This window comes from Blastomyces dermatitidis (assembly GCF_000003525.1).
Source record: "Blastomyces dermatitidis ER-3 genomic scaffold supercont1.15, whole genome shotgun sequence".
NCBI classification, from domain to species: Eukaryota; Fungi; Ascomycota; class Eurotiomycetes; order Onygenales; family Ajellomycetaceae; genus Blastomyces; species Blastomyces dermatitidis.
In genome coordinates this window covers 762,139-786,652 of record NW_025544788.1, presented here as the reverse complement: position 1 = coordinate 786,652, position 24,514 = coordinate 762,139, and the positions used below count along the sequence as shown (strand labels likewise).

General features: G+C 46.9%; 9 protein-coding genes across 13 annotated transcripts; 4 read left to right on the top strand and 5 right to left on the bottom strand.

Annotated features, from left to right (window-relative positions):
- Positions 1-826: 826 nt before the first annotated feature.
- On the top strand, positions 827-2,750 carry BDCG_09420 (uncharacterized protein). Its single transcript, XM_045425211.1, has 2 exons — positions 827-1,885; positions 1,975-2,750. Exons 1-2 carry the CDS (start codon positions 1,312-1,314, stop codon positions 2,361-2,363), a joined length of 963 nt encoding a protein of 320 aa, XP_045273757.1. The 5' UTR covers positions 827-1,311; the 3' UTR covers positions 2,364-2,750.
- Positions 2,751-2,878: 128 nt separating this feature from the next.
- Positions 2,879-7,200, bottom strand: BDCG_09417 (serine/threonine protein kinase). Of its 3 annotated transcripts, XM_045425208.1 has the most exons (6): positions 6,797-7,200; positions 6,732-6,736; positions 5,928-6,443; positions 5,115-5,832; positions 4,980-5,047; positions 2,903-4,753 (listed from the first exon to the last, which is right to left on the bottom strand). In XM_045425208.1, exons 1-4 carry the CDS (start codon positions 6,910-6,912, stop codon positions 5,642-5,644), a joined length of 828 nt encoding a protein of 275 aa, XP_045282933.1. In that variant the 5' UTR covers positions 6,913-7,200; the 3' UTR covers positions 2,903-4,753; positions 4,980-5,047; positions 5,115-5,641. The 3 variants fall into 3 exon arrangements, with proteins under 3 accessions (XP_045273754.1, XP_045282933.1, XP_045282932.1); XM_045425206.1 differs by having other exon boundaries at positions 2,879-5,047; positions 5,115-5,287; positions 5,345-5,832; positions 5,928-6,736; XM_045425207.1 differs by having other exon boundaries at positions 5,928-6,736.
- Positions 2,886-4,775, top strand: BDCG_09419 (flavin-nucleotide-binding protein). Its single transcript, XM_045425210.1, has 3 exons — positions 2,886-2,994; positions 3,091-3,640; positions 3,704-4,775. Exons 2-3 carry the CDS (start codon positions 3,325-3,327, stop codon positions 4,156-4,158), a joined length of 771 nt encoding a protein of 256 aa, XP_045273756.1. The 5' UTR covers positions 2,886-2,994; positions 3,091-3,324; the 3' UTR covers positions 4,159-4,775.
- Positions 4,803-5,251, top strand: BDCG_09418 (uncharacterized protein; the record flags this gene model as incomplete). The annotated part of the gene is made up of 2 exons (XM_045425209.1): positions 4,803-4,952; positions 5,131-5,251. Exons 1-2 carry the CDS (start codon positions 4,849-4,851, stop codon positions 5,249-5,251), a joined length of 225 nt encoding a protein of 74 aa, XP_045273755.1. The 5' UTR covers positions 4,803-4,848.
- A 2,952-nt stretch (positions 7,201-10,152) lies between the features above and the next one.
- Positions 10,153-13,937, top strand: BDCG_09416 (catalase B). Of its 3 annotated transcripts, none has more exons than XM_045425204.1 (7): positions 10,153-10,611; positions 10,810-11,260; positions 11,338-11,563; positions 11,635-12,050; positions 12,172-12,336; positions 12,417-12,591; positions 12,678-13,937. In XM_045425204.1, exons 2-7 carry the CDS (start codon positions 10,964-10,966, stop codon positions 13,598-13,600), a joined length of 2,202 nt encoding a protein of 733 aa, XP_045282930.1. In that variant the 5' UTR covers positions 10,153-10,611; positions 10,810-10,963; the 3' UTR covers positions 13,601-13,937. The 3 variants fall into 3 exon arrangements, with proteins under 3 accessions (XP_045282930.1, XP_045273753.1, XP_045282931.1); XM_045425203.1 differs by having other exon boundaries at positions 10,153-10,713; positions 10,813-11,260; XM_045425205.1 differs by lacking the exon at positions 10,153-10,611 and adding an exon at positions 10,647-10,713.
- Positions 13,938-14,086: 149 nt separating this feature from the next.
- On the bottom strand, positions 14,087-17,550 carry BDCG_09415 (acid trehalase; the record flags this gene model as incomplete). The annotated part of the gene is made up of 4 exons (XM_045425202.1): positions 14,087-15,244; positions 15,331-15,624; positions 15,714-17,465; positions 17,539-17,550. The coding sequence occupies 4 exons, from the start codon at positions 17,548-17,550 to the stop codon at positions 14,087-14,089; spliced, it is 3,216 nt and encodes a 1,071-aa protein (XP_045273752.1).
- A 311-nt stretch (positions 17,551-17,861) lies between these two features.
- BDCG_17978 (uncharacterized protein) lies at positions 17,862-18,259 on the bottom strand (the record flags this gene model as incomplete). The annotated part of the gene is made up of 2 exons (XM_045427017.1): positions 17,862-17,880; positions 18,051-18,259. 2 exons carry the CDS (start codon positions 18,257-18,259, stop codon positions 17,862-17,864), a joined length of 228 nt encoding a protein of 75 aa, XP_045282929.1.
- An 822-nt stretch (positions 18,260-19,081) lies between these two features.
- BDCG_09414 (DNA repair protein Nse1) lies at positions 19,082-20,341 on the bottom strand (the record flags this gene model as incomplete). The annotated part of the gene is made up of 3 exons (XM_045425201.1): positions 20,181-20,341; positions 19,457-20,070; positions 19,082-19,345 (listed from the first exon to the last, which is right to left on the bottom strand). The coding sequence occupies exons 1-3, from the start codon at positions 20,299-20,301 to the stop codon at positions 19,082-19,084; spliced, it is 999 nt and encodes a 332-aa protein (XP_045273751.1). The 5' UTR covers positions 20,302-20,341.
- A 145-nt stretch (positions 20,342-20,486) lies between these two features.
- BDCG_09413 (FAD dependent oxidoreductase superfamily protein) lies at positions 20,487-24,355 on the bottom strand. Its single transcript, XM_045425200.1, has 5 exons — positions 24,206-24,355; positions 23,861-23,968; positions 23,570-23,616; positions 21,790-23,305; positions 20,487-21,685 (listed from the first exon to the last, which is right to left on the bottom strand). The coding sequence occupies exons 4-5, from the start codon at positions 22,263-22,265 to the stop codon at positions 20,824-20,826; spliced, it is 1,338 nt and encodes a 445-aa protein (XP_045273750.1). The 5' UTR covers positions 22,266-23,305; positions 23,570-23,616; positions 23,861-23,968; positions 24,206-24,355; the 3' UTR covers positions 20,487-20,823.
- Positions 24,356-24,514: the final 159 nt, after the last annotated feature.

Here is a 24,514-nt window from a genome sequence, read left to right as displayed (position 1 = left end):
CAAGCCGGTGTTGTGTCACCACACTATTCCACCTTGCCCACTGCTCTGGGATGGAGAAAGGAAGCTCACAAAAACATGTTCTTTTTGAACAGAGTCCAGAGTCAGTTCAAAAAGAATGTGTTTTTGTGAGCTTCCTTCTAACCAATATTAGTTAACTATCTTCACTATGAACACTATTCTCACTATATTATCTCTAAAAGTGCTATTCTACACTATCATACACTGTTGAAGTTAAATACTGCTTATTCATAAGATCTTGGCAAGAGATGCAAGTACAGCCGCTCAATTCATCAAACATCTGGTCATTTTCATCTGTACTTGTAAAAAGCAGCTGTATTATTAGTACAGATGCTCTGTCCACTGAACAGTCATGATATTGAGGCTGTACTTTTTAAAAAAAGTGGAGATCTGTACAAAAAGAACAAGTACACACGGACACACCGAACAGGCCCTTAGTGTAATAAGTGTAACTACACAGTAAGGCCATTCATTGAGACTTACACTGTAGAGCATCATCACATGATCAATCATGTGACCCACACATCTAATATCAGAAGAAGTTGATTCCAATCATTCATCTTTTCATGCATTGCATGTCACATTAATAAACTTTAACTGTTTTTTTTTTTTTTTTTTTTTTTTTTTTTTTTTTTTTTTTTTTTTTCATAACAACATTTTTCAGAACAGCTTTATTATAAAATTTTATCTCAATTAATTTAAAAGCTTTTATTATACTAAATAATTCTGTATTATTATTAAATACTTTAATTTCATTTTTTAAATTTAATAAATCTGAGATATAATTATATTGTAGTAGAAATTTCTGTGATGATTCTTCTGTCTCTGTAAACACTTTTTCTGCTTAGTCACTGTTATTGTAACTTTCTATTGTATATTAGAAGAATAAATACAATTATATTCTTTCTCTATAGATATTTATTATTCTTCATTTTCATCATTTATAGTTTCAGTAATTTTTTACCATTAAAAATAATTCATATAAATAATTTTCCTTAATAAGTTCACCTGTAAATAGAAATTTTCTGCTCTATTCCAGTTTTCAATTCCATCAGACAATGCAGTTAAGTGAAGATTTTCTCTGTAGTATTGAAGAATGTGTTATTCATTCTTTATGTCTGTGTTATTTTGCTACATTCTACTTTGCACATTTGAATGAAGTTGTATTTCTTTCTGTTTATGTACTGTACTTGTGTTATCTTCCTTCTGAATTCTCCCATCCCATAGAATCACAGCCTCTATGGTGGATGGACTTCTCTTCCCAGTCAACTTTCGCTATTGAAGGATTTCGCCATGGCATCTCCCAAGAGTGAGGAGACAGAAGCGCGTTGGCTCCCTGAATTACCAGACGGCGCACATCAGCGTACTATCGACCCCAGGGGCGATCTGATTCTCGTTTCAAACTGTCCTGATACATGCCTCTTCAAAGTGTCATCAAATGTTCTCTGCTTGGCTTCTAAGGTCTTCCAAAATCTGCTCATATGCAATGAATCTCAGCGACCAGCTACTACCCTCGAAATAGGCATCGCTTTTACCACAGATGCCATAGAGATACTGCTTAGAATCATTCATCTTCAGATGAGGTGCATCCCGGAACGACTACCACGCATGCACCTGCTAGATATTGCACGCTTGGTTGACTGCTATGAAATGCAGGATTCTTTGGGCCCTTTTCTGGAGCTTTGGATCAATAATTCTTTCTACATAACTTACGCCATGGCCGACGAGGAGAGTGCCTTGGACTGGCTTTACATTATGTTCGTGTTTGATGAGCACTTTCATTTCACAATGGTAGCTTCGCACCTCATGTGGACTAGTACCGGGATTGATTTGGAAGATGCCCCTGAAGGCTTTCGGTCTGTTCTCGGTCAGTATGGAGGTTTTGTTGCCACCGTATCCCTCCCGAGCCTCTGTTATAGTAGGCGAAATTTATTTCCATAGCTAATATCGAAGCAGATGAGATTAGATGTGAACGTGACTTTTATCTCCAGTCGTGGCTAAATTCTATCCATAAGGATTATAAGGCCTACGTCGGTAGTTCTGAATGCCAAAACCGCACTTGTACGGCCCAGGAATTTGTCCTCGGTTACTTCACAAGGCTTTTGGAGAAATATCAACTTCTATGTCCTCCCCAGCCACCGTACAAGGGTGTCACATTGAACGCCGTGTCCAGAATTTTTATTGAATTTCGGGAAGGCCTGGAAGAAGCTCCCCCATGCCCTGTGGGAAACCGTCATTATCGCGTTATGGAAGAGCGGCCACAGTCCAAAGACTGCAAGTTGTTCAAAATTGAAAATTTTAAGCCGTATCGGCCTCATGCCCTTATACCATTTTATGGCCCGTAGTACGCCATTCTTCTTGTTCTACGGAGGCTCCGGGCAATCAAATGCTGACATTTTTTATTTCGTGGCTGATCCTGCTCCGGGCATCTTTCCTGTTTGCCTTCAGCACTGCAAACCTTGTCAATGTTTCAACACTTTGAATAAATCACCTGTTGTTCTCGTGCCGCATAGGTGCTGCTGCATTGATGTTTCTTCGGGCAAGCCACTGTAATGTTTGTTGATTTTGAGATGTAATGTAATACTGTGTGTTTTTGTCCGTCCATAGCTAGTTAGGGTGCAAAAAAGATGAGCTACTCTGGCAAAGATAATAGTCTTAATACTTAATATTCACTCATGGAGAAGAAAGTTGCCAAAGCTTACAAATGTTGAGGTGCCACATTTATAATCACATTGGAGATGAATTTGTCTAGTCATGAATGAAACTAGAGATTTGAGTTAACTTACAAGTTAACTAGTTGAGCATGGTTAGACATAAAAGATGTATCAGCAGAGTATCAATGGCATAATTTCACAGCCTAATAAAACACTCAATACATGACAACATCGATTTGAACTATGAGATATTCAGTTGCAGTGTCTGTACTCTGTAGAACCTCCTTCTACTTTTTACTTTTTGTGTATAAGAATAGTGAATGTGAGTGCTGTATATTAAACCTGTGTATCACTATAAACGCACTTTCTTAAGTGATGAGAGAAATTTTTAATCATGCTCAACTATACTCCCCGTAAGGATTAATGTCTAAGTATCATCTACGTATTCAGTAACGTTACATGTACATATCCTACCCCCTATTTAACTCCGAGCTAATCGCTGCACCATCGATCCAAGTTCCAAACATCTCAATACGAGAGAGAGCCTGGGGTGTCAAAAGCGGATGTTAAATAGCGATGCAGTTCGCTTCCAGGTTATGATTAAACAATTTGTTAACGCACGGGTGGACTATCGCATCATCAACCAACCGCCATGCAGCCCGCTGAACTACGCCGACACAAAGAACGAGGCAGGTATGATGCCGAGTCCATCGGCTCCGTTTTCTCGGACACTTTTATGGCGCATGTCTCGTACGTCGACCATGGCCTGCCGCAATGTCTACCCATGATCGCGCTGTTTCGGTGCGAGGAGGAAGGGGAGGCAGTCTACCTACATGGCCACCCGAGCTCAAGGCTTATGGAGCTCGTGCGCGCGAATGAGGTGAAGAGGAAGGCTAGGATCGAGCGGGGAGAAATACCAGATGAAAGTGGAGATGATCGGATAAAAGTTTGCATTACGACAACGAAAGGTTGGATATCTACCCAATCCCGACTCCAAAATGCTTATATATCGCTAACGAGCGAAAATCTAGTGGACGGGCTTTCCCTCTCCTCAGCTCCAAACGGGCATACGTTCAACTACCGTTCCGCCGTGGTGCATGGCGCATGTTCGCATGTCGGAGACCGCCGTGCGAAAGAAGATGTCATGCGCGGTGTGATGGACCACATCGTAGCCGGGCGCTGGGAAGACCTCAACCCCCTCGCCTCCTTCGCGCTGTCATTGGTATTTGTGATACGCGTCCAGGTCCAGCGGGGCTCGATGAAACACCAGAGCGGGATTCCCATGATTCAGTCGCGAGATCGAGCGAAGGATGGACCAGATCGGCAGGAGCTTGTGTGGACTGGGGTGGTCCCGTTGTATGAACACTTGGGCGCGCCGGTGCCGAGCGGGTTGACAGATGATGCGCAGATACCTGAGGGGCTCTTGAAATATATCCAGGAGAGAAATGAGAAGCAGGAAGGGTATGCGAGATCTGCTGCGAAGTGACGAAGGATATGACAAATTTAGCAATAATGAAGCTTGTAGAACATTCCCCCATGCTTAAAACTGAAATTATAACGCCTAAAGTACAGAAAGGGTTCATCGAGAAGAGAAGAAGCCTTTTTCTCCCAAAGAAGTATCTGTAATGTACTGTACATGGGTTGTGAGTAAATGGCTTAGGATGTACAGTACAAAGGGGGGAGGGTCACGCCGCGCCTTCTAGGGAAACAGTAAGCCCAAGTACTAGTACAGGGGAGCACTGTTCCATAAACAGCTTTTGGACACCAGTTGGTTGGATCATGAATGAGTTCCGACTGCCATCACTCCCTCCATACTATGGAGTATGAAACCCAAGATGTGACGCTCGAGAATGTAGCCACCTACCATTTAGCTACTGGCAACACTAGTGACTATCACGAATCAAAACCTACCTTGAGAATCAACCGTTCTGATTTCTAAACATAGATAGATCAGAGTGATCGAGCGAGTAATTAGCCGTCGGCGGCAACTGAGACATGCCAAGGACAAAATGAATCTATGAGATAGTGACGGAAGCAAACCTCGCAGTTATAAACTGCTTGTGATCCTTCCAGGACAAGATCTGATGGCTCTCTGCATTGTTAGCTTCGATTCCACATAAAATCCTTCTGCTTCTTATCTCGACTATCAAGTTCTCTATTATACCAAGGAACAACCATGGCCCGTGCTTTCTCTTCGACTGCTCGGACCCTTGTCAGATGGTTGGGCTATGATAAGGAGCTTCTCACGCCGGAGTTCCAGCAGGCACTAGATCTTATTCGGTCAATGGTGCTGTGAAGGTAACTTACACAACATTCTGAAACACTACTGAAATTCTGTACTCTAAACCTCTCTTAGAAAGTCGGCGAAATCGAATCTATCGAGATTTTGTTAGCACTCCTCCTCTCTTTCCTTTGCCTAGCCTACTAGGACGTGCTACTTACATCTGTTTACATGTAGGCACCGCAACGACGGTAGTAGCCCTGTCCATCCATCTCAATACCACCCTAATGATAAAGAGCTGATTATCAGCGCTCGGATCAAGCACCAATGGGCCGGCTCCAGCCCATCACATCTATGAGAACGGTACTGGCACCATCAGACTATGTGACTGGATCTTAAATTCAAAATCAGATATGAGCTGGCATTTCCACATCACTTGGGGTTTTCTCACCTCTTGAACCCTCACTGAATAAACCAGTAGACCTCAAGGAACAAATGAAGAGAAAACATCCCCATACTCAGTTATCGGGGGGCTGTATCTTCGCCCAACACAAAGTACGGAGCCTCGTGGCTGGTCCACACCAAATACCTTCGAAGATACAGCAAGGACTAAACGAGTAAAATAGATAGTGCCTAGTTTCAATCACGCATGTACTCTCTCGTGTACATGTCCAAGTCACGGGTTCTCAAGGCTCGGATTTGTGATTTATTAGGTACAAGAGCTGAACCAAGGTCGGCATTTTCCTTTTCATGAATGCGCATGGATCCATTCATCTTGAACAAGTTCCTCCGCAGAGCTTCGCTTGCCTGGTTCCCACTGCACCATTTTCCGCATCAGACACAGAAACTTCTCCCTGTCCTCCGGTTGTTCCTTGAGGGTGGTTTCTCTCTCCTCGAGTGAAACTGGATGTTGCAAAGGGATTCCGGCGCAAAATTCACCTAAATAAGTTAGACAGAACAGAGAAAAGTTGAGAAGGGTGAAAGGGGATGTAAGTAGGAATGAAAAGGGGAGGGCAGAAAAGCAGTTTGCCTACCTTTCTCTGAAAAGAATTTGCTTGTCAGCCTACCCTGAGCAAGGAGGCTAGGCGGTGTCGGCCCAAGAAGGGCGATCATCTCAGCAAGATGTGCTCTACTTCGGTAGATCTGGAGTTCCGGATCATGTCCAGTAAAAAGAAACTCGCCTTCGAACATATCCCATGCCACACAGCCTGCGTTCCATATATCAACGCTGTATGACCATGGAATCTGGAGGATCACCTCTGGTGCTCGATAGAAGTTTGGTTGGATATCTTCCAAATGCTCGTCAATATCTCCAGGCATGGCTAAGCCAAAATCGCATAACACTGGGGGGGCAAAGTTCTTTGGCATTCTGAGTTGGCGGGACTCGCAGATGATGCGACCATCATCTAGTTCTTTCCGCGGACTGGGTGTTTGAAGCTCGCTTTCCTCAAAATGGGCGAAAACCGAATCATCAGCAATGCCGAGCATGATGTTGTCGGATTTGATGTCATAGTGGATAATCTTGCATTTAGAATGCAAAGAGTCTAGAGCTAAAAGGAGATACTTTAGTACGGCAGCCATGACTGGAACTGGTAGTCTGTGAATTGGGTTGCGGCGAAGAAAGGTCAAGACACTCTCCCATAGGGGAGGATGTACAAGGCATTTATGTTTATCCGTGGGCCCATTAACATCAAAAGAGTCGAGAAGCATCCCCACAGCTTTGCGACCAGGATGAGATTTTGAGCCTCGCTCCAGACATTTGTACATATTGAGCTCGCCATCTAATTGCTGGCCTATAGATGTAGATGTAATGAATATCTTGAGGGTAACATAATTACAGCAGCTGAAGATGGTTTTAGTTCAGGCATCTAACACAATGTTATTGGAGACTGGAGGGTCTTACTTCATGTCCCGCGCAAGCCACACCGTCGAAGTTGCTCCGTATCCAAGTTTACCAATGACTTGGTATCTCGCATTGAAGACCTCCCCAATACGAGCGGGAGTACCGCGTAGCGACATAATCTGGGATTGTCTCTTCTTCAATTTTTTGAGCTAGTGGTATCCGGGGAAGTTCGAATTGGCAAAGCTTAGAGGCTTCCATCCTCCGAACCGGGGTAGGAAACGTAAAAGCGGGGGAAGCATTGATACAAATGCAGTAAAATCAAATATGACATGGATGATACAGATTTGAAGAGGCGATGCCGTTGGATTTGATGCTGATGATGTTGGCTGGCAAACCTTGGGGTGGTGGTCTAGCGCTAAGACCGTTAACTCTGTGATTAGAGATTTGGAAACTACGGCATAAGCATGGTAGTTAAGCGCGCGTTGTCGTGTACATATATATGTAAATGGCCAATAGGTTGCCCAAGCAGTTATGGCTGCGGTGTCGTGTATTTTTGGGCGCTAAGTCAGCCAGTCCCCACGGGAGCTTCGAAAGGCTCGGCCGTATATAGCTACCATGCTAGCTTTGGGTTATGTCTGTAGTTGGACTGTTGACAATAGCCAAGAAGGAATCCCAAGAAGGATTCTAAAATAAGAGAAATATCTCCCTTGCCTCTCAACGGCGGAGATGTTGTTTGCGGGGCACGCAACTTTACATCAAGATTCCGCTGCAACAGCTCCCGATTCTTGGATGCTGTGGGGAATGTTCTAACTCTCCGCCCCGCCCCGTCCCTTCCCGCTCCGCTCCGCTCCCGAACCCAAAATTCGCTAGGGAGCTAACTATAGCCCACGAGCAGCTCTCAAAGTTGCACGTCTAAATAACGGGATCACCGTGATATCCAGCCCGGTCTACACATGTACTTGCGGTGAAGTATTACGATGAACTACGCTACGTACACTACGGATTCCGTCCTCATTTTATAGACTAAAGTGTTAAGCTGAGTAATTATTACAAGACAGAGAGTTTCCATGCCGGATGCGGCCCGACTTAGGGCTTGGTCCCGCCAAACCCTAACCCTAATTCCGCTCCATCCCGACCATTCACGCCGACTAAAACCTACAGAGCTGCTTGTATTTTGGCAAATTTAGATTTACCCCCGATTGAACTTGAGGTCTATCAAAAGCCTGTAAAGCTAGAATTCTACTTTCAAAACACACCCATCCTCACGGGGCGGAAATGACATTTCCTTTCCTGGAATATCCCGGACACCGCTGGGCAGAGTTATGTCACTTAGTTCAGGGCGCAAGCATCTGCAAAATATGGGAAACATCCCCCAGTCAGGTGAACGACTTCCCAGAACACAGTTTAGATGCATTGGATGGCGAAGAACTCAAAAGGATATAAAAGATATAAATAAATTTGGGGCTTCCTGCCACACACAGACTACTGCCATCCGCCCGACTTGTCATAACTAGTTTCATAATCTATTGGTTACATCTACAATCTGGGGCCAGTTCTTGGCTACAGAGGGTTAATCAATATTAATACGCAGCGTACTCCGTACTCCGTAGATTAGAAGGAAATGGTGTCCACTATATATATGATAGGCAGAATGTTGTCTTTGTATTGGACAGTCTCACTTACACTGTGTAGAGATGTCAAAGAATCATAGACTTCAAATTGAGAGTAGAGAAGGATTTCCCCTGACCAATGATGCATGTACACAACAAAATCATGTCATTACGCTGTAGTAAAGACTGCTTGAGATCTGCATACACCTCAGACAGGGTAGCCAGATGAGTGGCTGGAAATAAATTCTGCCCCCGGACTAAGGTGCTGGGAGGTGGTCTCGTGCATAGTCTCTGACTGAAATAGGAGAATAATAAGAGGTATAATAATAACTAGTTACCTCTTCTGTCTTGAAACCTGCTGGCATTTGAAGTTAGTCTAAATAACGATTGCGGCACTCGCTATTCAAAATAGTTACACCTATAAATTTCTTATGGCATGCGGATAGATTAGTGTACTCCGTAGTTATATCCCCAGGCGTGGGAATGCTAGCATCATTCGTCCAATTCTAGATCACCTCAATTGACATCATTGACGGGGAGGGGAATTAATCAATGACCATGACCATGCTGAGAATATCCCTGCCAGCTCACCCTTTTTTATCAGCAGAGCTGCATATTAGAGATGAAGAGTACATGTACTGTACATACATCTGTAACTCCTGTTCCTGTTGCCGTGATCTGCAGCGCTCCGTGCATTGCATCCTGCACGGTGGAGTGAGTTACGCTGGAGCTATTATTATTGTCAATTTGTCTGCGCGAATTCTCAATAATTAGTTGCCAATCTGATCTAGTCCAACACCGTACTGTGTACATGTGTGCACCCGGCGGTCCCCTCTCCATCCTGGCCACCTTGCTCGCCAAGGGATTTTTTTTTTTTTTTTTTTTTTTTTTTTTTTTTTTTTTTTTTCCTTGAGAGAATATGGCCATACGAAGGTAGCTCGCTATATGTTGTGGGTAATGATCCATCTGTAAGTTAAGTTACCTATACTCCGTACAGTTAACCTATACAGAGTACATAAATACATATTTCATGCGCTGGCACCCGGGTCTTCATCCCATCCTCAGTTCAAGTCCCAATGGAATAGAAAATAATGCGCTAGGGATTTGCGGCGAGCTGATTCGCGCTTGGCTCTGACCAGCTTTCGTTTTTTCTCGCCGTTCCTCGCAGAACCTTGGGATGTTATAGGTTTCCCCCGTCCCGCCAAGTGCCCCGTATCCTTTCATATCCTTTCACGCCTGTGGCGCCGGATGCATCTTTTCACTATTTTCAGCCCGAATCCAGCGTGATTCACCGCTTGGCTCGACTTCGCTGGCGCTGATCCAGCTCCTGATCGGCAGCCAATGCCGAGATTTGTCGCTGCAGGCTTGAAGCTCTCTCTCTCTCCCTTGACTAGCTACGGAGTACAGTGGGGGGGTATTAAGTTTGAAACCCCCCCCCCCTGGCCGCCGAGATTACACTAACCTCTATATGCTGCTTTTTGCAAAGATCTTATAATTAATATTTTATATACCATCCTGCTACCTCTATAACTACCTTCACTAGATGAGGCATTGTAGCAGAAAGATTATATAGAATACTATCATCAATAGCATTCCATGCCTCCTTAGCTGCCTCTATTAAAGCTCTTTTTGTAGCTACGCTACTGTAAATGAGCGGATGTAAAAAAGGGGTAACTAAATAGTATGATAAAAGCAGCATTCCGACATAACTGGGTTTGGGTTAGTGAGATATTCTTGGCATCCCAGGCGTGGCGGGTTCAAACTTTTAATATCTGACACTGTACTCCGTAGTTAGTTACGGAGTAGCTTCCCTCAATATGATCGATCGTGCTCATTATTGCTCATACCCACACAATAGCTAGTTCGCTGTGTACAGTACAGTACAGAGCTGCTGTGTCGAACAGGATTCAGCAAATGCTCAGCAAGAAGAGGATCACTGTGATTTTGTTATTGCCTACAAAGGAATCAGGAGAAAAGACATGTACAAAGTAAGTTACTAGTTACACCTGTACTACATATCTCTTGAACTCTTTGCCGCCCTTGTCCCTTGATCCACATTCCTCAATCCTCTAGTAACTTCTATATTAACAGAAATATCCTTAGGCCAGCCAGCTGAAGCTATTCCGTCCCAATGGATGGCCTCTCAGTCCAATCTCTGCTACTATATCTAAAATTCCAATGACGCACCATTTTTCCTGTTCCTGTTTCCTTGTGCCGAACCAGCTAATCATGCAGGTATCTTGTGCTGCTGCAGACCAGATGCGGGTATGTATAGCGGCTCAGGGCCTAGGGTTCCGGCCTTTTTTTTTTTTTTTTTTGATTATGAACTTGCACCTTGTTTTTTTTTATTCTCAAAGAAAGCTAGCTGTATGCATCCCCGTCTCCTTTCCCGCCTTGTGTCACTTCCCCTGTCTCCCCACTTCTGGGTTATCTCTTTTTTGACGTTCTCTTACTCCTACACAGCAGAGTTTTCGCAGTCAATTGGGGCCCTGTCAACATTTAGATAGACATACCATCTATACCCGTACATGTGTAGATATTGACATATATCTCCCTTTTCATATCTTGAAAAACAACTTGCTCAACGGAAACGGCTTCTACTCTTCCTTGGTCCAAAATGCGGGCTCTCAAGCTTCTATTCGCCACGGCGAGTGTTGTTTCCGCAGCATGTCCCTATATGTCAGGGGATGGGCCTGACTCCCAGAATGGCCCCCTCGATCGCCGTCAAGAAGCTTCCCACGACACGGAGAAGTTTTTGAGCCAATTCTATCTCGATGATAAGGACTCGGTAATGACAACGGACGTGGGCGGTCCAATTGAAGATCAACAGAGTTTGAAGGCTGGAATCAGAGGCTCAGTGCTCCTTGAGGATTTTATCTTCCGTCAGAAGATTCAACACTTTGATCATGAGCGGGTATGTTTCTTTCAATTAATATATATATATATATATATATATTACCAATTTTAGTCGGCTAATGTGATTTTATGTAGGTTCCTGAGCGCGCTGTCCACGCACGAGGAGTTGGTGCCCATGGTGTATTCACCTCCTACAGGGACTGGAGGAACCTCACAGCAGCGTCCTTCTTGAACGCCAAAGGCAAAGAGACACCAGTGTTCGTGCGGTTCTCCACAGTCGCCGGTAGCAGAGGCAGTGCTGACTCTGCTCGGGACGTCCATGGCTTTGCGACACGTCTCTATACGGATGAGGGCAATTTTGGTAAGCTCACTCAATATTGGCATTATCAAAACCCGTCATAATATAGCATCTCTGACTATGTAACAATGTAGATATTGTTGGAAACAACATTCCAGTCTTCTTCATCCAGGACGCTATCCAATTCCCCGATTTGGTTCACGCCGTCAAGCCGAACCCGGACAATGAAATTCCCCAGGCTGCAACTGCCCATAACACGGCTTGGGATTTCTTTAGCCAGCAGCCCAGCTCAATGCATACACTCTTCTGGACCATGTCCGGGCATGGAATTCCTCGCTCAATGCGCCACGTTGATGGGTGGGGCATCCATACATTCCGCCTTGTCACTGATCAGGGCAAGTCGACTCTCGTCAAGTTCCGCTGGAGGACTCTCCAGGGAAGGGCGGGCTTGCTGTGGGAAGAAGCGCAGACTCTCGCAGGGAAAAACCCGGACTATCATAGACAAGACCTTTGGGATGCCATTGAATCCGGAAATTACCCTGAGTGGGAGGTACGAGATCCCCCTATTCATACTAAGTTCCGCCCTTGCCTTTTCCCTCTGTTATTCCTTCTTCTGTACGTATTACCATCTTCAATCCAAGACTGACTTTTCGTACCCTTTGTGTGTATAGCTCGGCGTCCAAATGGTGGATGAGGAAGATGCGAACAAATTCGATTTCGATTTACTGGATCCGACAAAAATCATCCCAGAGGACATGGTTCCCTTCGTCCCACTCGGAAAAATGGTCTTGAACCAAAACCCAAGAAACTACTTTGCTGAGACTGAGCAGGTTATGGTAAGTCCAGCCCTTGAATATACATATATACATACGTACAAATTGTTTGGTGAAGCGTATATCTAACCGTAATTCCGCAGTTCCAACCCGGCCATGTCGTTCGCGGCGTCGACTTCACTGAAGATCCCTTGCTCCAGGGTCGTCTTTACTCCTATCTTGACACACAGCTGAATCGCAATAACGGTCCAAACTTCGAGCAGCTCCCAATCAACAGGCCCCGCGTCCGTTTCCACAACAACAATCGTGACGGTGCCAGTAAGTTCCCTATCCCTTTTTTTTTTTTTTTTTTTTTTTTTTTTCCTATATCGATCCCAAGCATATTGTACCAACGACCCCAACAGGTCAAGCGTTCATCCATCTAAACACCGCGGCCTACACACCCAATACGCTCGCTGGTGGACACCCTCTACAGGCCAACATGACCCATCACAGAGGTTTCTTCACCGCACCCTCGCGTAAGGTCAACGGCCCGTTGACGCGCGAGCGAAGCCCGAGCTTCGACGACGTCTGGTCCCAGCCTCGTCTATTCTACAACTCCCTCACCCCCACGGAGCGACAATTCCTCGTCAACGCCATACGCTTCGAAACCTCCCACTTAACAAGCGAGGTCGTCCGCAAGAACGTCATCATCCAACTGAACCGCATCAACAACGACCTCGCCCGCCGCGTCGCCCGAACAATCGGCGTTGAAGCCCCGACCCCGGACCCAAAATTCTACCACAACAAAACCACCGTCCCCCTCGGCACCTTCGGCATGAGGCTCGAGAGACTCGACGGTCTGACAATAGCCCTGCTAACCACCGGTGATGCGGACGATGTCAAAATCGCCGAAAGCCTCCGCAAGGAATTCGAGAAGGCCAACAAGAAAGTAAATATCAGACTCGTAGGCCCAGTCCTCGAGCCCAAGCAGGGCGTGACCGTGACATACTCCGGCGCCGACGGTGCCCTCTACGACGGCGTGATCATTGTCGGTAACATGGTCACCAGCGACTCGACGTACTACCCCAACGGACGGCCAATGAGGATCGCGGAGGACGCCTACTTGTATGGAAAGCCCGTTGGCGGTGTGGGCCCAGGTGGTGATCAGGCTATGAAGGCCGTTCTGGCTGCGACTCGGGCTAGAGATCAATCGCCGACGCAGCCTGGTGTGTTTGTTTCCAAGGATGTGAATGAGGGGTTTGCGAAGCGGTTCTTGGATGACGGGCTGAGGGAGAATAGGTTCTTGAATCGGTTCTTGATGGATAGCGATGCTGATCACTCGTAAGTAGATAGTCTTGGGTTGTGTGGTTTTGAACGTTTGTGTTATAGCTCCTTGCTTCTTTTCTTTTCGGTCATGAGGTGGAAGTAAAAATTGTGTACTTCTATTTTTGTGTGATCTGAGAAGCCATATTTTTGGTTACTTTAATTATAGTTGTTAAATTCAGGGATGTTATGTTTCTATTCCCGCCTTCCTTTCTTGAATCGAAATAAATATGTTGCAAAACTGACATGCAGTCCAATAGAAAGGGGCGAACTGTCAGGAATCAGGCGTAATTTTATAATATAACTCCCAATTAGTTAACTAGTTATTATGATTAACAATATATATAAACCAACAGAAACAATAAATAACTACATATTAATCAATTACGCATTATATACCAAAAACATGATGCACATATGACCCGCAGGCTATATAGAAATACAAATCCCTCCTACTCCCCACCACCCAACCCCTCTCACCTTAAACTTCCCCTCCCCGCCCGCAGTATCATACCCGCCACCGAAACACTGAACCCGCGCCCGCCTCTGCCCTAAAGATCGACCACTCCGCCACACTCGCCCCAGTCCCATTCCCCGCATTCCGATCCACATCGTCCAGCGCCTGGTTGCCCCAGATCAACAGCGTCGCAAAGCGCGTGGCCGGCATCGGCTGAGCCAGGGTCACGTTAGTCGTGTTTCCGATATAGCGGGCTATGACGTTCAGGTCTGTCGTTGCTGGGTCATAGGGGTTTGAGACGGTGAGGGAGGGGACGTTGGCGACTGTGAGTGTGCCGGGAGTGGAGGGGACGGATAGTGCTGTCGATGGCGTGGACTCCTGTTCTTGTTGTACGGGGAGACTGAGTGGAGCATTGTGCAGGACGACCGCGAAGGATTCAGGGGGTGCCTGCGCCCAGTCGAAGGCGAACCCGGCGATTTGTTCCGAGATTTCCTCATCGGGGAAGGAGACGGTTAGCGCGGAGGTGGCGTTTGCGCGCTTAGGTTGCCATTTGGTCGAGGCGGCGCCGTCCACGGCCGCGATGGGAAATTGGCCCGGTTCGTACTCGTCTGGCGATGAGACGGGTCGGCATTGCACCATGTTTCCCGGGAAAGTGGCTTGGGAGCCGATTTGGCGATTGCGGATAGTGAGCGGACCGGAGCCCGGGAGCGAATAGATTGTTACGTTTGATTCCGGACCGACATGGACGGGGATAGGGGCGTCGGCGAACTTTTGATCAGCCGTTGAGAGGGGCCGGGTATCCGTGGCACGCTGGATCATCGTATGTGTGTAATTCGAGACTGCTTTCAGGGGCCAGCCGCGCCAGTAGAACGTCCGGTAGGATAAATGTGGGATTTGAGGAGGCAGGTTGGGATCGATATGCAAGACGAAATCTGGGAGGAGACGCAGACCCATATAGCCGAATAAGGCGACTTGGTTGGCGCCGCCGTTTCCAGTTAGGAATGGATATGCGGGGTGAGTGCCGCCGTTTTCCGACCAGTTGTCTATCAGCTGCTCAGAGAACTGGAAGAATGGAGCCCGGATATATGGGGAATATGAGTATTGGGCGTATGTGTAGGAGGAACAGCCAGAGGGAGAAATTTCGTTGGCGACAATGGAAAATATCGCATAGGTCATGCCGGGGCCGTCAGGGGATTGTTTTGCAGCATACTAGATAGGCATTAGCAGAGTATAACTCCATGCGTGGATTGGGGCGAAAGGATGGACAGCGGGGGAGCGGGTTTGCCGTTACATACATAATCCAGATCACTCAGGGCGTTTTGCGGCGAATATTCATCTGTATATCTTAACGGAAACGTATTAAGCACAATATCCGCTTGTTTCACTAGAGTGCTGCCATTCATCGTCGTGTATTCTAGGGTGACGTCTGCCCCAGGGTCTCTCAACACAAGTACGTTTTCCGCCATCTCATTCCACGTTTGATTCTGCTCGAGGCCAAATATTTGACGCAGCGAATTTGCGTAGAGCAGCGTTGTAGCCATCATGGGCATGGTGAACCCCCCTCCATCAACGTGATTAGCGTATTCGTCCTAGATCGCGGTTAGGATGTATTTTTAGACCAACTATAGAGTATAGGAGCTCGCAAAGAAGAGAAGAATCTTGGAGGATAAGCACATACCGGGTCTGTCATGTTAGTGAGCGTCCATGTCGTCCCGTTCTTCTCCAGGAGATCACCATATAGTATCGCAATCGCATTATAGACCGGGAACAGCTTCTCTTTAAAATGTTGGGTATCGCCAGTAGTCACCCAATTATTGATCATCTGGAGGCCAATGTCGCCATTAAGATGGTACTGATAGTCGAAGCAAGGTCCTGTGCCCGTACAATTCCCAAACCGCCCACTAGTCCATGGATAGATCGCAGCACCTTCGGAGAACCTTGTCTGATTCTTTGACGATGTAAACGCAGTGTGAACATTCCCAATGGCCTGTCCATATTTGGAGAGACGATAATTGGTGAATGATTGAGCCGCTTGTGGAAATGCAGTAACAAGACCCGGCTGCATCCATATATCCGCATCCCAGAAGATTAGGCCGCCATATGAGTCGGAAGTCAACCCACCCACAGAAACGCTGCCCTGGTGGATAGGAGCGTTGTTGGCAGCCTGGAGGGCGTTCTCGCTCACAGTTGACTGGAGAAGGTAGAACGGATTCGTGACGGCCGTTACAGCAGATTCGATGATGTGGCTATCCAGTGGTAGCCAGCCAGTTTCCGGAAGTCTAAAATCATCGACAGAGTCGTCTGGGAAAACAGTCGACCACTCGCCGATGTGAGACTCCAAAAGAGAATTATACCCAGCGTTTGCGGCGTTTGCAGATGCGTCCTTTGCCACTTGTCCAGGGTTTTCAAATCCATCGGAAGACGCAACACCCACAAATTTAGTGACGATACTTTTCTGGCCAGCGCGTAACTTAACGTCAGCGGCCTGGGCGATTGAAGATTGGTTGATGTGCACATAGGGCGGATTGGGGACTGATTTCAATGACTCCAAGTCAACTTCCTTTGAGCCCGTTAACGTGGCATAAATGTGAGCCGTCACATTGGGTATCCCCACAGGGCTCACGGAAGTGTAAATCGCGCGCCCATCCTCACCCGAGGAAACAAATTCCGTCCGCACAGCTGAGTACCCATCGATGACATTAACGACTTTCGCCTCCACATCTGCCGAAGGCGTAATAGCCATTTGCACAACGGCCTGATTAACATTCAACTTATGCGCAAAAAGCTGGTACGAAATATGAAACGATTCCTCCCTTCCAGCAGGGGACCAAGTATACTCCCAATTCAGCAGACCGCCTTTCATATCCAGCGTGGACTTGAAATTCGAGATCTCAGCGGCATCAACAGTAGCATCAAGATACTGGTTGTTCCCCAGGTCGAGAATCAATCCACTCCAATGCGGCACGCCGCTAATCACGCTCTCGCCGCCGTACTGGTTCATCCATGGGAAATTGCTACCGTTGGTTGACGGCTGGAGATCATAGAAGCCAGATATGGTCGCGAAAGTTTGCCGGCGCGAATACAACGGCCATCCGTTGATGACGTCGCCATTAACGGGGACATCGAGTTCGAAAAACGGGCCCGCTGCTGCGACGTTGATGCCTATGTATCCGTTTGCGATGGAGCCGCGGGATTGATAGTGACCCTGGTCGAGGTTTGTCGTAGTTAACCTCCAGTTATCGTTGTCCCAGGTGACGCCGGGGAATCTTGTCAGGTAGAGGAATTCAGCGCAGTCCGCCCTATCGCGTTTTGCTGCGGAGTCGGATGACATATGGTTTTTTGCGAAGACGTTGGCGACCCTTTCAGCAAATGGGAGCGCTAGTATGGTCGAAGTGTACAGGAGGAGAAGCGCGGACCTCCATAGTTGAAGCTGTTGGGGGTTAGTCGGTGTTTTTTGAAGTTGAGAAGGAGCAGGGAGAACCTGCAAGCTCCAGTTTACTCACAGTGATCCGCATGGCTGGTGAGCTGCTTTTTCACAGGTTCCCCGCAAAAGCAAACGAGGTGATTATAAAAAACAGAGATCTAATACTGCATCTCTTTGATGACGCGTAGCGATGAATTCTGCCTAAGCTCATGTAAAGCAACATAGAGATCTACATTCAGGGAAATGAAAGGACCTTTCTGGTAGAAAATGAATATAGGGAGCGCTGTTTAGACGCGAGAAAAAAAGACTAGGAGAACCACCGGAAATTTTTACAAGCTGCGGGGAAAGTATATCAGCCCTATTAAAAAGCTCTGAAATGACTAAAAGCCGGAGCATCGCTAGCTAAAGATGTTTCGAGAGTCTAAAAATTGTAAGTTGGGGTGAGATAACTCTAATGCGTTATACTGAAAAGCAAAATATGAGCGAAGGTAAAACGAAAAGCAAAATTTTCTGGAAAAACTGATAATCTCATTGGAGTCACCAATGTCGATCACTTCTTTGGTGATGCAACATCGTATCCCTTTGGCCTACCTGAGCATGGTGATGAAATTCTGCAGCTCATGAATGAATCTCGGAAACAAGGTAAGGACCGAAGCTCGAATGGTACCCCGAGCGGAAACGGGATTCCAGCTGCTAGCAAATGACGATTGCATGATAGCTTCAGGGTTTCGGCCAAATACCAAGCCCAAGAAATGCAGGGTGGGCGTATCTAGCGCGCAAGCACTAATCATGATCATCATGACAAAAGACCAGTTACGAGGGCAGGGATCTTCCAATTTCAAAAGCAAAACAAAGTTCAGGGAAAGTTGGGCCGACAGCGGGACAGGCACGATGACAATGCCTATTTGTTGGTGTTTGGACTGGAAGGTTCAATGTTGTACCAGGGAAACAAGAGACAGCTAATATATGGACGAATGAGAAAAGCTGTAGAGCATATTAATATTTGACGGAGAGCAAATCGAAAGAAATAACCTTAAAATAAGGTTCAGTGAAGCTTCTGGCTGGGATGGATGATGTCATCGTCGAGGCTTAGTCATTGCGGTTGGTTTTTCCCTGTTTCGGACATGTTAGGGCTTGCAATGGTTCGGACTTGAGACGACGAGTATTGTCTTCAGATATTTTTTACAAGGAAATAATATATACCGATCGTTTGTTTGGAAGAACCAGCTAGGCGGTATCTAGTCTGCCTCAGCGGGCCACTTGCAAGAAAACGGTAGGTCTCCCCACATCTTGAGGAAACCTATGAAAGTGTCCAGCTGGAAGAATGGCTCTATCCCTGCTACCTCCCCAAATCCAAAACATCATGATGGTCGCTGTTGGTTGTGTAATGCACTTGCTCGTCGAATCTCCACAAGTGTGATCAAGAGAGAGACATGCACTCGAGTTCCTGATGGGATGAGATTAATGTGCCTTTCCTCGCCCCCGGCACTATAGCCCTGATACGATGAGCATCGGCATCACAAAGCTACCGACCAACCCGCCTCATCCATACTGCATTACCAGGTCCTTGTAAAATCGACATATATCCAATCATTATTAAAAGTTTCACATATGAGCCTACCTCATCCAGCAGCATCAGCCATCTCACCAGCATCAGCGCCACCTTGACCGCCTAAGCTGCTAGCTCCTTCGGCTGGGCGCCCGCTCCGTCTCCGTGCTGTTGACTGTTTATTGGCAGCGATAATGGCCCGCTCGCCCACAAAGTGGTCTCCAGTCCATTGCGATTTGCAGATCGGACATGTCTCCGCTTGTTGGCGGCGGAAGAAGTTTTGTGTGCAGATGTCGTGGAGACGGCCGGGACATTGGCGCTGGGAACATCGTTGGCCCTGTGAAACAATCTGATTAGGAATTACCGACGTAGAAATGAAGCCCCGCAGATTAGGAAACAGAGAAAAAAAATTAAAAATTAAAAAAATAAAGAACCTCTCAAAACGTACCACGGTAATAATATCCTTACAAGCCAAACAAGTCTTGATCTTAGCAGTCCTCCTACCGGCCCCCGAACCATTATCATCCTCTTCATCATTATACGTCGCAACCAGCCACCCGCGCAACTCCATAAGCGCGCGGGGACTAAGCGTGAAATAACCCCTCCGACTCTCCTCAAACCATCCTTCCTCCACGAGTTTCTTCATCATATCATCCGCCTCACGTATCCCCAGCGATTGCGCCGCGCCGGCAGCGGGTGCACCATTCGCAGCAGCAGCGGCGGCGGACTCCCTCCTTTCAGAAGCCCTAGGCACCTTAGCCAGCTGCGCGACCTGCATGGAGGTCACGGCCATCGCCTCCAGCCGCGGGGTATTGTAAGTATCAAACATGGCGTCCAAGACGCGTTTGACGAACGCGATCTCGTTTGCGTTGTAGGTGGTGGCTAGTTGGGTGAGGGGGTCGCTGGTAGTGTTGACAAGGGCGTAGATGCGGGTGGTAGGCTCTGTCTGGTAACGCGTGGAGCGGATTTCGAGGTCGAAGGGGGAGATGGCGGTGTTTATTGTGGCGATATAATTTGAGAAGTCGGCTTGGGTGATGTCTTCGGGGAGGGTATCTTGGTGGTCTAGGTGTTTATGTGGTTAGAAGTGTTCAATTTGTTTAGCGGGCGTCCACGCCTGAGGACAGGCCCTTGGGAAAGTGTAGCAATGGATGAGAATAGATCGCAGAGAGTACCTCTGGCAGAAAATATGGCAGCTAGAACAGGTTTCGCTTGCTCGTATGTCATTGTTGAGCGAGCCATGAAGGCTTGCAGGAATGCGCGGTGGCTATCATTGTAGCTCTCGTTGGCTGACATTTAGACGATTGCCAGCGCCTTCAGTATCACCAGCGGATATATGATATCTGTAGCAGATATAAAACACTGGGATGGGAGAACAAAATGTGTAACGTTGGTTTTCAACTGAAATATTTTGCATAAATATGTTTTTCTCGGCGCGAGTAATTTATCCGTTTTGGGTTATTTATTAATAAGCACCGAAGTTCTCCTTTCCTCAAAACATCAGATGTTCTTCTCTGTAACGACAACAACATCCTATATAATATAGATACAGTATCAGTCTTAGGATGCGAATGTATGTGATACACCCATCTACATTAACTAGCAGGATAGGGGTGGGCCAAAATTCTCATGGCCTCCCCGTGCTTCTACACTGAACTTCCAATTGATCCTCTAACCTGCTCTATCCCCCTAATATCAAGGGAGGAAAATGCATGGAAATACTCAATAATGAACACCTGAATATTGAAAACAAATGCAGTTATCAGAAATCAAGGGTTCTTTACTGTATCTCTATAGCTCTCTCTACATAAGCAAAATCTATATCTTCGCCTTAGCAGGCCTCATCCCTGCCTCCAGCCCCAGCCCACTCACATCCGCAGTCGTCTTAACTCCCCTAATCATATCTGACATAACCTTCCCCGTTCCCAAAGACATAGAAATACCCCATGGCCCATGCCCCGCCGCCATAAAGACACCACCAGAAGGAGACACATCACCCGATCCCAGAGCCCAATCCCCCAAACGTGCCACAATCGGCCGCCCGCTCTCCGTCCACGGGCGGAAACACAGCGCTTCCCGCACGACTTCCAAATCATCAATGTTCGCATCTCCCTCTGCATCTCTGCTCGCCACGTTCGGGTCAGCCTTACCCATCAGCGTCACTGCCGTCTTGCGGACAAGCGCAACTTTGTCTGCCTCCATCATGCCATGGGCATCACTCGCGAGCGCGGGGAGGGGGGTTTCCGAGCTATTGAGGCCTGCGAGGTATATCTCCCCGCCGGCGCGCGAGAAAATTTCAGGACTAAAGCCGCAGGAGCGTGGGTGGGTTGTGAAAACTGCATGCGCCGTTCCGGCATATGTGTCTCTTTCATGCGAGAGGGTGTGGCGGGGGGAGCGGATGAGGATGGAGTAGCCTGAGAGGGAAGTCACAGGGATGCGGGTGGGGGATGTTGGGAAGAGGGCATCGAAGGCGCGGGGGGTCCATGCGCCTGCGGCAAAGAGGAGGTTTGTACAAGGGATGGTTGATTGGGTGTTCGTGCACTGGTGTTGAAGCGTTATGCCTGTAGTAGAACCGGATGAAGAGTCCTTGATGAGCCCGATTGCCCGCGCAGGGTTGTGGACCTGGACGCCGCGCTCGATACATTTTGCCAGGAGGAATTGACACAATCGTAGCGGGTCACTAATGCATATCCACCCATGCGCAGTAACAATTAGCATTTTCCAGCGGGCAATTCAGAAGCAGAAAAAGCAGAAGAAACAAAACCTGGAGAAAAGGGAACCTACACCTGCGCCACACCCGCAACATCACTGATCCTCTCCGCTCTCCCCCCCTCCTGCGGCGTCAACCACTCCGGCGCCGCATCCGGCTCCCCCTCCTTCTTCTCATCCGCCCTCACGGCCACTTCCGCCCGACTAGCCCCCTGCCTCAGCCAATCATCCCCGCTCGCTGACTTCTGCCCGTCCGCATACTGCACCTGCAACCCCACCGCGGTGCTGCGCATGTACCCCCATTTCTCATAGCCGCCGTGCTCGCGCGCAAGCTGTTCGTGTAGGTCGAAGGAGAGGGCGCCGAGGGCGGCTTGATCGGGCGCGAACCAGTCGCGGGTGACGAAACCGGCAGCATAACCTGAGGCGCAGTCGAAGAGGTGAGCTGCTGGGTCGATAATGTGGATTTGGTGTTTGTGTCTGTTGAGCGAGAGGGAGAGGTAGTATGCAGTGGAGAGGCCGATGATGCCACCGCCGATGATTACGGTGGACATTTTTTGTATTTTGTTATTTTAGTTTGTAATAATATATAGATCAAAGAGAGAAATGGAAAGAATGAACTGTACACTATCAGCGAGTGTATATAAATAACAAACAAGCCCTCCACAGCGCTCTTTTAAGGTATATATATATATACACCCCCTCCCTCATGAACACAAGCAGCAAGCAGACCAAAAACTCCGAGCGGTCGAGTTTCTCCAACCAAGTTATCGAAACCCCAGCCCAAACTTCGGCCCGAACAAAGCTTGTATTAAATTCAAGCTGTTGGCATGCGCTGAACAATAGAGGGAAAAGACAGGATAGCAACGGGTGTTGACGGATATAGGATAACGACTTATTTTTAATGAAGAAAACAACACATCAGAATGACAAAAATACGCCCTGTAGCTGTCAATTATTGCCGACGGAGGAGATGGTCGTGCTAGGCATTTCAAATATGGGCGGGTGTTGCCCACCATGGCGGGGATAAAAGTGAGACAATTGCAAGATTCTTTGGTGACTATTGAAGGAGCATTGCAATACAGATATCGATCTTCTCTGAAGCTGTACGTCTACTCACACAATGATAGCAGGAAGAGTCGTTTTGATGATGTTAATTACGGTGCATCTCGATTGCCATCAAATATTCTTTGTCTATTTAGCCATACGCTACAGTGTAGTGGAACAGATGATCCACCCATCTCATGATACCTAAAAGAAGCGAAACCTGTAGACTTAAATTCACCGACGCTCCATCCATATACACACTAGGAATCTATATAGAAACAGTCATATATGGCGAACACAAAATTGAAGTTCATGTTTGACGTATCAGGAAGAGCAGGATTGTTTAAACGAAACAACCGTTAATGCAAAGCACGTGTATGATCTGAGTAAAACGTGTTGGTGTAAGTGCGATATATCTTAAACCAGGGAGTAACTTATTAAGCTGGGGCTGGCTAGGAGGCAGATCGAATATTCCAAAATCGGCATCTTTCCACAGGGCGGTTGATTGGTCGGTCTCGTCTATTTGGCAAACTTAAAGCGCGAAAGTCTACAAATGTCAAGTCAGCAAGATTTGAATAAATCGGTGCAAAAATGACGAAAATAAAACTCAATTGAATAAACAATTTGAAGAGACATCAGTCGAAAGATGAAAAATGGACACATGTATTTAAGCATTAGATGCCAAGAATGGCACCTTTATATTTAGCATGGAGTGTATGTTTTAATCATTTGTCTCGTGTTCAAGACGTGGGGATATACATAAACGGGGGAAACAACATGGAAAGACCAGAAGTGGAATTATCCAACATACCTACGAATGAATATATCTCAAGATTTTTTTACACGAGTCTGATATTCCTAAACATAAGCGAACTCTAGCATTAGCAAGATGTTCATCAGCTTGCTCTGAAGGATCCATTGTAGCCTGCTAAATCATCCTGGATACAGGTAAGTCGTGTGCGTGTATCAGAGAATCGTAAAGGATTCGTCATTGAAGATCGGTATTTGATAGTACAAAAGTATTCGCTCATCATGATTGTTAGGTCACGCACACGACCAAGGCGAGGCCAAAACGCTGTTAAAATCCACGATCAAAACATACAATCACCGCTGGTTTCATGGTTCAAATGATGGACTGGGCATGGCATTGTGTACTACTGCATCTCCGGCCATCGAGCTGTCTCTAAGCATGGGACGTACGCTATAGCTTCTAAACACTGGGGTTAGCAGTGTTTCCCCTTTCCGATTGTATCCAGGAGAACATGTGGGGCAAAGGAGACAAAGAATAGAATCCTCGGGGAGAGAGAAAACTATGATCAGATAGTCCGTTTGGCTTGGACAGGTAAATCACCACGGGAGCTTGATGCTCGTTTTGTATGATAGGGGCGACAACAACGTTCATCATGATAAGTTGACGAGAAACAAGAGAAAAGAGAATATTACATACCATTTGGTTAGTGTGAGCATCGACTGTAAGGTGATATCATAATATCTGTCTCCATAAGTCAATTACCCAGTCAATTGACATGGGAAATAGGAAGCTGTTGTTGCCCATTTGTTTTGTGCTTTGTGTCTGGTGAGAAGAAAAGAAGAAAAAAGTGAAAATGAAATTTCCAAAAAGAGAAATTTAAGCCAAGTGTGGATCTTAGTCATCGTAGAAGGCGGTGAACGATTTCTTCCCACGTGATGTGGCAGAATGGTACGCGGGAACCACGACATAAAACATCTCCATCCAAGAGCTCATCAGGTGATAGAC

Coding starts and splice junctions, on each gene's coding strand:
- BDCG_09420 (XM_045425211.1), top strand. CDS start 1,312: ATGGCATCTCCCAAGAGTGAGGAGACAGAAGCGCGTTGGCTCCCTGAA. Junction 1,886..1,974: donor AGGCTTTCGGTCTGTTCTCG/GTCAGTATGGAG, acceptor ATATCGAAGCAG/ATGAGATTAGATGTGAACGT.
- BDCG_09419 (XM_045425210.1), top strand. CDS start 3,325: ATGCAGCCCGCTGAACTACGCCGACACAAAGAACGAGGCAGGTATGAT. Junction 3,641..3,703: donor TTGCATTACGACAACGAAAG/GTTGGATATCTA, acceptor GCGAAAATCTAG/TGGACGGGCTTTCCCTCTCC.
- BDCG_09417 (XM_045425206.1), bottom strand. CDS start 6,912: ATGTCGCTACGCGGTACTCCCGCTCGTATTGGGGAGGTCTTCAATGCG. Junction 6,737..6,796: donor TGGCTTGCGCGGGACATGAA/GTAAGACCCTCC, acceptor AACCATCTTCAG/CTGCTGTAATTATGTTACCC. Junction 5,833..5,927: donor CAAATTCTTTTCAGAGAAAG/GTAGGCAAACTG, acceptor TAACTTATTTAG/GTGAATTTTGCGCCGGAATC.
- BDCG_09416 (XM_045425204.1), top strand. CDS start 10,964: ATGCGGGCTCTCAAGCTTCTATTCGCCACGGCGAGTGTTGTTTCCGCA. Junction 12,051..12,171: donor GAAATTACCCTGAGTGGGAG/GTACGAGATCCC, acceptor TTGTGTGTATAG/CTCGGCGTCCAAATGGTGGA. Junction 12,592..12,677: donor CAACAATCGTGACGGTGCCA/GTAAGTTCCCTA, acceptor CGACCCCAACAG/GTCAAGCGTTCATCCATCTA.
- BDCG_09413 (XM_045425200.1), bottom strand. CDS start 22,265: ATGTCCACCGTAATCATCGGCGGTGGCATCATCGGCCTCTCCACTGCA. Junction 21,686..21,789: donor GTTGCGGGTGTGGCGCAGGT/GTAGGTTCCCTT, acceptor GATATGCATTAG/TGACCCGCTACGATTGTGTC.